This window comes from Pan paniscus, chromosome 20 (genome assembly GCF_029289425.2).
Source record: "Pan paniscus chromosome 20, NHGRI_mPanPan1-v2.0_pri, whole genome shotgun sequence".
Classification (NCBI taxonomy): domain Eukaryota; kingdom Metazoa; phylum Chordata; class Mammalia; order Primates; family Hominidae; genus Pan; species Pan paniscus.
In genome coordinates, this window is record NC_073269.2 from 61,246,181 (window position 1) to 61,254,813 (window position 8,633).

An 8,633-nucleotide genomic window follows, 5' to 3' on the forward strand; every position below is an offset into this window, starting at 1 on the left:
GTAATCCCAGCACTTTGCGAGGCCGAGGCCAGCAGATCGCCTGAGGTCAGGAGTTGGAGACCAGCCTGGTCAACATGGTGAAACCCCATCTCTATTAAAAATGCAAAATTAGCTGGGCATGCTGGCGCACGCCTGTAATCTCAGCTACCCAGAAGCTGAGGCAGGAGAATCGCTTGAACCCAGGAGGTGGAGGTTGCAGTGAGCCGAAATCATGCCATTGCGCTCCAGCCTGGGCAAAAAGTGAAACTCTGTTTCAAAAAAAAAAAAGGCTCAGGAATGGAAAGGCAGGGGTGGGGTGGTAAGAAAGGAAGGGAGAGATGGAGGGAAAAAACAGGAGGAGAAAGGATAGGAAAAAATGTGTTTATGTCTATACCTGGGAAGAGATCGCAAGGGAGGGACAGAGAGAAGGAACACAAATCTATCAAAAAGTTAAAAGCTGATGATTCTATACTGTATGATTCCCTTAATGTGAAGTGTACAAAACAGCAAATCCACAGAGACAGAAGGCAGAGAGGGCTTCGTGGGGGGGCGGGGGTGCATGGTTGGGGGTGATGGCTAAGCGGTTGCAGGGTTTCGTTGGGGGATGATGAAAATGTTCTACAATCAATGTGGTCATGAATGCCCGACCCCGTGAATATACTAAAAAGCACTGAAGTGTGCACTTTGGGTGAATTGTAGGGTAGGTGAATTACATCTCAAAAAGCTGTCTAAAAAACAAAAACAAAAAAGAAAAAGCACTGGCGAATCTTAGTGAAAGTCATATGGGTAGTCACATGCTATTGCTTCAACTTTTCTGTAAATCTGAAGCTTTCCCAAAATAAAAAGTTGGAGGAGGAAGGAGACAGAATCCAGGTCCAGGGCTGATTTGACCCACTCCCCATTTCAACCAAAGACGGGCTCCCGAACCTCAGATCTCCGCCGCCACGTGTCCCGCTAGCTAGTCCTCCCGCATGGCTCTCGTGGCCCCCTGAACCCACGCGGAATCCTATCCTTTTTCAGCCTGGCCAGCGGCCCCGTCAGGACAGCCGCGTCAGAAGTCTCGGAGGCTGCCGGTATCTCATTTCCTCGTCAGTCTCCCTTTCCTTCCACACGGTCCCCTGGAGTCTGCCGGGAACCATGCTCACACCCTTCCACTCCAACCCAGCCAGACCCTGACAACCACCCCATGAAGCGGCACCGGTGGTCCTGTTTTAGGAAATCAGGGAAGCGAGCTTCAGGGACGTGCCTGGAGTCACCAGTCACAGGCAGAGCTGGGAGGCAAGCCCAGGACTTTAGAAGACATGCTGGGGACCCAGGGATCCTGTGTGGCCATCACACACCTGCTAGAAGCAACACCCCTTCCCTAGAAAAATGAACCTGGCCAGACACAGTTTCAGGGGCTCCTGGACCCCATATGAAGGCTCCTGGGGTACCATGAGTCTCAGAGAACAGGGAGACCAGTCCCTGGCAACCCCTGCATGCCCCTACTCCCCCCCAAGTAAACGCATCCCCTCCCAGAAAGACCTGCGGCAGGGTTCCAGCAATCCTACCTAACGCACTCCTGGGTGAGTCCCTCCACCCACCCACCCCGCCCCGGCATTCCAATCCCCTCAGTTACTCAGGGGGATTGACAATCCCAGTTGGTAGGGGTTTGAGTTCTCATCCTGTGCGTGTGCTGGGCTCCAAGCAATCCTGGAGGCAGGCCCCTACACCCCCATTTCACAGGTGAGGAAACTGAGGCACAAAGAAAGACAATCCTAGGAAGCAGGGTCAGCCTCGGTGCCCAGGCCGCCTCTAAAGCTCCCAGCCTGGAGACCACGGGTGAGGAGGTGTCCCCCACCCCACACACAGCACACCAGAGCCCACCTCGGCGGGCGATCTCCGCCTTCAGCAGCCCCTCCATGGCGTCCGACTCGGCCAGGTCCAGGGGCAGGTCCCCGTCACTGTTGACAGCGGCGATGTTGGCCCCGTGGCTCAGGAGGTACCTGGGGGTGGGGGCTGGTCAGGGCTGAGGGTCCAGGCCCCCACCCCGACCAGGTCCTGCCCGGCCCTCCCTTGCCTCACCTGGCGATATCTAGGTAGCCACAGGAGGCGGCCACGTGCAGTGGCGTCCAGCCCTCGTTGTCTGCCTGGTTGACAGTGGCGCCCTGCTCCACCAAGAAGCGCACCACCTCCAGGTTCTCATCAATGCAGGCCTGGGGGTGGGAAACAGCCGTCAGCCGCACCTACCCCAGCCACGGTGTCCCAGCAAGTCGGGACTCCAGAGGGAGCCACGAAAACAGATCCAGGGACACGGTGCTAGGACAGTGGGGAAAATGATCCAACAGCCTCTGGCCACTGGCTGTTTAAGATACGCCTGGTTGCCCAATGGTCAGGTCGGCCAGGCCTTCAGTGCTCAGTGGAAACCACAAAAGGACTTCTGGCTACCTGCAAACAGGAAGTGAACAGGGAAGGGATGGGGCTTCTCATCTGGGTGCGGGAACCCCACATGGTACTTGTTAGACACAGCAAAACTCCCGTCACCACCCACAGGTGGCGCTTCCAGTGCTCAGACTAGGGAAGAGGTTCCAGCCCCTCCTCCTTCAGAGCCAGGAGTCCTGGCCCCCAGCCCCTCCTGCCTTAAACCCAGCCAGGTCCTTCCAAGGGTCAAGCCCGGAAACACCCCAGCAGATACTCTGCAGGAACGAAGCCGTGGGCCCAGGGCTATGCAGGGTGGAGGAAGGCCACCCTGTGCTGGGACAGACTCAGGGGCCTGGGCGGGACTCCCAGAGGGGTGAGACAGCTGCACACCTGTGTGCCTGGGCCCCAGGCTGTCACACTCCAGTTCACTGAGGCCCCCTCTGCACGGGGCCCTGCAGCCAGGGGCTGACACGGGCCACTGTTTCTCATTCTTCCCTTAGGGGTCCAAAACTTGGGGGGACAAAAGCCAAAGTCCAGGGGGTCGGAGGAGGGACTTGCCCCAGGCCTTGTGGACACTGGGTGGGCTCCGGGACCTGAACTGGAGCTGAGGGAGGAGTGAAGCTAAACTCCTAGATCCACAGGATAAATTACCCCCCAAGTCCCTCACCTCTCCAAAGCTGCCCATCTGGAGGAGGCGGGAGGGAGCTACGAGGGCCAAGAGCATGAGGTCATGGAAACTCGGGCTGTGAAGGGGCCGCACGTGCCCTGGGAATGGGATGAACTCGGCTCGTTTATTTCCACCCAGTTGTCATGGCGATAGGGGAGGGGGGCAAGGAGAGCAATGGGCCTTTCCCTTTCAAGGACCTGCCCAGTACAGACATCCCTGTGAAAGATGCCTGAAGCCTGGGCACCAGGGACTCCAGAGTCCAGGCCCAACCCCTCCCCATTCAACCCAGGAGGCCAGGCCCCAGCCCTTCCGCCCTCAGATGAAGGAGTCCAGGCCCCCAGCCTCTCCCCATTCAGACCCAGGGGTCCAGGCCCAGCCCCTCCTCCCTAAGACCCAGAAGTCCAGGCCCCCAGCCCCTCCTCCCTCAGACCCACGAGTCCAGGCCCCAGCCCCTCCTCCCTCGGACCCAGGAGTCCAGGCCCCCAGTCCCTCCACCCTCAGACCCAGGAGTCCAGGCCCCAGCCCCTCCTCCCTCGGACCCAGGAGTCCAGGCCCTCAGCCCCTCCTCCCTCAGACCCAGGAGCCCAGGCCCCAGCCCCTCCTCCCTCAGACCCAGGAGCCCAGGCCCTCAGCCCCTCCTCCCTCAAACCCAGGAGCCCAGGCCCCCAGCTCTTCTCTGTTCAGCCCTAAGAATCCTGGCTCCAGCCCCTCCTACTCTAGCCCCCAACCCCCTAGCCACTAAGGCAATTGGGGGGCAGGAATGGGGGCAGGATACCAGCCTCACCAAGTGGTTGATAAACCCACGTGGGGTACCCTAAGAACTTGGGAACAGCCACAGCAGGGGGGCGATGCTTGGGGACCTGCCTGGAGAAGGATGCAGGATGAGAAACACAGCCCCAGGTGGAGAAACTGGCCGGGAATCAAGAGTCACCCAGAGACAGTGACCAACCGTCCCTGTTTTCCTAGGACTGAGGGTTTCAGCGCTAAAACTAGGCTGTCCTGGGCAAACAGCATAAGCTGGTCACCCCACACCCAGACCTGACCCAAACCCCGCTCCCCTGCTTGTTGGCCACGTAACCTGAGAAGGGAATCCCTCCTCTCTGAACCCCAGCCCACCCCAATGCTCCAGGCCTCCTGGGATACCCCGAAGAGTGAGTTTGCCAAGCAGTCACCCCACAGTGGGAGGAGAACCCGCCCAAAAGGCAGCCTGGTAGACAGGGCTGGGGTGGCCGCTCGTGGGGTCCAGGCCAAGTAGGTGGCCTGGGGCCTCTGGGGGATGCAGGGGAACGGGGCTCAGTCTGAAGAGCAGAGCCAGGAACCCCTGTAGGGAAGGGGCAGGAGAGCCAGGGGCATGAGATGGTGGACGAGGAAGGGGGACAGGGAAGCCTGAGCGCCTCTCCTGGGCTTGCCAAGGACTCAAACCCAGAAGCCCAGAGCAGGGCCTTAGGGAAGCGGGACCCTGCTCTGGGTGGAGGAATATGTCCCAGATAGCACTGGGGACTCTTTAAGGAAAGAAGGATGGAGAAAGAGAAAGGGGGTAGAGGCGGCCACGACCTGGTGAACACCTAGGACGCACCATTCTCACAAAGGGAGTTTTCCACACGGACACACCCCTCCTCACCACAGCCCTGCCAGGACGGGGCTGGCTACTGGCCTTATCTCACAGGTAAAACTGACGCACGGAGGAACAATATAAATTGGGGACTAGAAAGGTGAAGAGCCAAAGTTAGAACTCAGGACCAACTTATTCTGATTTTGTTTTTCCAAACTGCTTCTCCTCTTGGGAAGTGTAAGGAAGCTGCAGCACCAGGATCAGTGAAACGCACCAGATGGCCGCGTCAGAGCAGCCCAGGTTCTGGGAGAGGGTAGCGCAGGGTGGCCACTGAGAACCGGGCAGGTCACGCATCCCCCCGCTTCCCTCCCACCCCCTGCCAAGCTCTCCCTCCCAGGATCCTCTCTGGCTCCATCGTAAGCAAACCTTAGAGGTTCTGGCAAGGAGAGAGATGGCTCCAGGAAATGGGGGTGTGTCACCAGATAAGGAATCTGCTCAACAGGAGGTGGGGGTTAGACCCAATATCAGGAGACTAGGAAGGAGGAGGCCTAAGGATGGGGCTTTTCTGTCACCAATCCTGTCCCTAGTGGCCCCACTGTGGGGTGGAGGGGACAGATAAAAGTACCCAGAACCAGAGCCACATTAACCGGCCCTGGGAATATAAGGTGGTCCTAGCTCGGGGACACAGGATCCCTGGAGGCAGCAAACATGCTGTCCTGAAGTGGACATAGGGGCCCGGGTTGGAGGAAGAAGACTAGCTGAGCTCTCGGACCCCTGGAAGATGCCATGACAGGGGGCTGGAAGAGCTAGCACAGACTAGAGAGGTAAGGGGGGTAGGGGAGCTGCCCAAATAAAAGGAGTGAGAGGTGACCCAAATCCACAGGAGAACGGGGTGTCCAGGCAAAGAAAGCAAGAGGATGGAGAGGTGGCTAAAGCCAGGGAGACGGGGTACTTTGGGGTTGTCCAGAAAAACGGTGATGATGCAGGCCTACAAGAAGGGGAGGCGGGACGCAAGGGAGACATCCGTCTGAAAAGGCCATCCTAAGAAACGAGAGATGGCACAGGCCCCAGAAGGAGAAGGAAAAGGGAACCCAGCGAGTGAAGACGGCATGGGGTTGGGTTAGGGAGGAGAGATGCCCGGAGAGGACCCAGACACGGGGAGGATCCGCTCAGAGGACATCACGTGGTGCAGCGCCGAGAAGGAAGTGCTCCGGAAAGAGCATCCTTGGGCAGCAACACAGCAGAGAGCAAGGGGAAGAGGGAGTGGAGGAAGATGGAACCTGAAGGAGGCGGCAGGGAAGGATCTGGGCCAGCCGTAGAGGTGACCCAGGCCACAAGCTGCAGACAGAAAGCGGCACAGGCCCAGGGGAGAGAATGCAGGTCAGAGAAAGCAGGACCTGCCTGGGAAGGGGAAACAGTGGGCCAGAGGCGGCGCAGAAGCCAGTAGAGCTCAAAGTGGTCAGGACTCAGGAGAGAGACGGCAGCGTTAGAGGGCAGAGTTCAGGCGACACAGCAAGGGCACTCGGGGGCGAGAGGAGGGCAGCGCAAAGTGACAATGGCCAGGGCCAGGCAGATAGACCAGACTGAGCTATGGGAGCTGGCTCAGGTTCAGGAGAGGGCAGGGCAGGGAAGGAGACAAAGTCCAGGACCGGCTGGAGAGGCTCAACATCGGAAGAGGGGAAGTCGAGGGAGGGATGGTAAGGGGGACTGCAGGGGTCAGCACAGGCTGCCAAAGCCAGGGCCAGTTAAAGCGACTCCAATGCGGAAAAGAGTAGGTCGAAGGGGAATGGTAAGGAGGCCTGGGGCAGAGTGGTCAGCACAGAGTGGCTAAGCCCAGGGCCAGTTGAAGCGGCTCCAATTCGGAAGTGGGGTGGTCGAAGGGGAATGGTAAGGGGGACTGGGACGGGGTGTCAGCATAGGGTGGCAAAGCCCAGGGCCAGGAACGACGGGGCGGATCGAGACTGGCAACGGGGAAGGAGGATGCCCCAGGTGGCGCAGCAGAGGGTGGACCTGGCCCCGGGAGACGCCGGGCGGGGGGCGCTGACCTGGTGCAGGGCGCTGATGCCGTCGGCGTTGGTGGAGTCCAGCACGGCGCGGGCGGGCGGCGGCGCGGCGGGGTCGAGCTCGGCGCCGGGGCCAGGGTCGGCGGCGCGCAGCATCAGACGCGCCTCGTCCAGGTCGCCGCCCGCACAGGCCGCCAGGAACTCGGCGGCGCGCTCGAAGCGGACGGTGCGGGCGCGGCGCTCTCCGGGGCCAGACTCGGCGCCCGCCCGCGCCCCCCACTGCCGCAGCTGCTCCCGTCGCCGCTCCCGGGCAGCCGCCGCCGCCGCCCCCGGGCCAGCCGCCGGGCCATCCTCTCCGGACATCGCACCGCCCGCCCGCCCAGCGAGCGAGCGAGCGCCGAGCCCCAACCGCCGCCACCACCCGCCCGCCCACCCCGGGGGCCGCCGGGAACTGCCGCTGGCCCCCCACCGCCCCAGGGATCTCCCGGTCCCCGCCCGGCGTGCTGACGTCACGGCGCTGCCCCAGGGTGTGCTGGGCAGGTCGCGGGGAGCGCTGGGAAATGGAGTCCATTAGCGGAAGTTGCCCTTGGCCACTTCCAGGAGTCGCTGTGCCCCGATGCACACTGGGAAGTCCGCAGCTCCGAGGCGCCCAGTGGAAATCGCCAGATGAGGGCCTCCTCCGGGGAATGCTGGGAAATGGAGTCTACAGGCAGGAGGGGTGCCCCACGGCATACTAGGAAGTATATAGCACCGGGTAAAGGGGATGAATAGCAGGCTGCCCCGGGGCAGGTAGGAATTCGACTGGACAGCCGCGTGGGAGGGAGTGCGGGGAGAGGCAGAGTTGTTTTGTTATTGTTGTTTTATTTTGTTTTCTTTGTTTTGAGACGGAGTCTCGCTCTGTCGCCACGTTGGAGTTCAGTGGCGCGATATCGGCTCTCTGCAACCTCCGCTTCCCAGGTTCAAGCAATTCTGCCTCAGTCCCCAGAGTAGCTGGGATAACAGGCGCGCGCCACCCCGCCCTGCTAATTTTTATATTTTTAGTAGAGACGGGATTTCACCATGTTGGCCAGGATGGTCTTGATCTCTTGACCTCATGATCCGCCCGCCTCGGCCTGTAATCCTGCTGGGATGACGAGCGTGAGCCACCATGCCCAGCTGGGTTTTATTTATTTTGGGTTTTTTCCTGACCCCTTAACTAGAAATAAGCTCCACGAGAGCGGGATCTTTTGTCTTCTGTGCACTACTTGTCCTCGGTTCTTAGAACAGAACCTGAGAGAACGTGATCGCAAATATTTTTGGAATGAATGAATGAATGGGTTCACCAGGGCACCATGGGAAACTGAGTCCGCAACCTAGAAGCCATGAAAGACAGTCCACTTCCAAGCTTCCCTGGGTGACCTCGCAGGGCATGCTGGGAAATGAAATTTGCGGTGAAAAGGTCAGGACCACGATCCTAGGGCACGCTGGGAAATGTAGCCCACAGGGCCACACCCCTAAAAGCACAGTGGGGTGCAAGGCAGGGCCCCAAGGCATTTAGGGCTCGGGGCAAGAGAAATCCACACTCCACTCCCTAATGGTAATCCCTGAGCCACACCGAGTAAAGGAACCCAAGACACAGTGTCCACAGGGACAGGGCTCTCAGAGCTTTCACTGGCCCGCGCTTCTCCTGCGCCCACCCGGACCTCCTGGGAACCGCCCAGGCCCTCGCGCGCTCTCAAGGCATGCTGGGATTGGTGGTCCCGGGCAAGGAGTTCCAGCAGGTGGGGGGCGAATCACCTTTCAGCGGGCCCAAGCGACGAGCACACCTTGATCTTCACCTTACGGATCCCGCGCCCAACTCCAGATTGGGAAGGTGGCTGGCACTTTGAGACAGGAAGAGTCCCATAAAAATCATACAGAAAAGGGCCAAAATCGGGACAGAGACTACAGACTGTGTCCCAAGCGCTGTGGGAGTTTCCCACCCACTCTGAAGTCCTTGGGTTTGCGCGGAGACGTAAACTGCGCATCCCACGAGGCCTGTTTCTTTCCCTCT

The 8,633-nt window shown here is 59.9% G+C and overlaps 1 protein-coding gene across 2 annotated transcripts in view; it reads right to left on the minus strand.

The window, feature by feature from the left end:
• The window catches only part of PPP1R12C (protein phosphatase 1 regulatory subunit 12C), a 29,649-nt gene extending 22,625 nt beyond the window's left edge, over positions 1 to 7,024 (minus strand). For both annotated transcript variants that reach the window (XM_034944331.3, XM_034944330.3), the window contains exons 1-3: positions 6,644 to 7,024; positions 2,044 to 2,174; positions 1,846 to 1,964 (exon numbers count right to left, since the gene is read on the minus strand). In XM_034944331.3, coding sequence (XP_034800222.1) covers positions 1,846 to 1,964; positions 2,044 to 2,174; positions 6,644 to 6,964 — 571 coding nt within the window. In that variant the 5' untranslated portion in view covers positions 6,965 to 7,024. The remainder of the gene's footprint in view (positions 1 to 1,845; positions 1,965 to 2,043; positions 2,175 to 6,643) is intronic.
• Between the last annotated feature and the right edge of the window lie 1,609 nt (positions 7,025 to 8,633).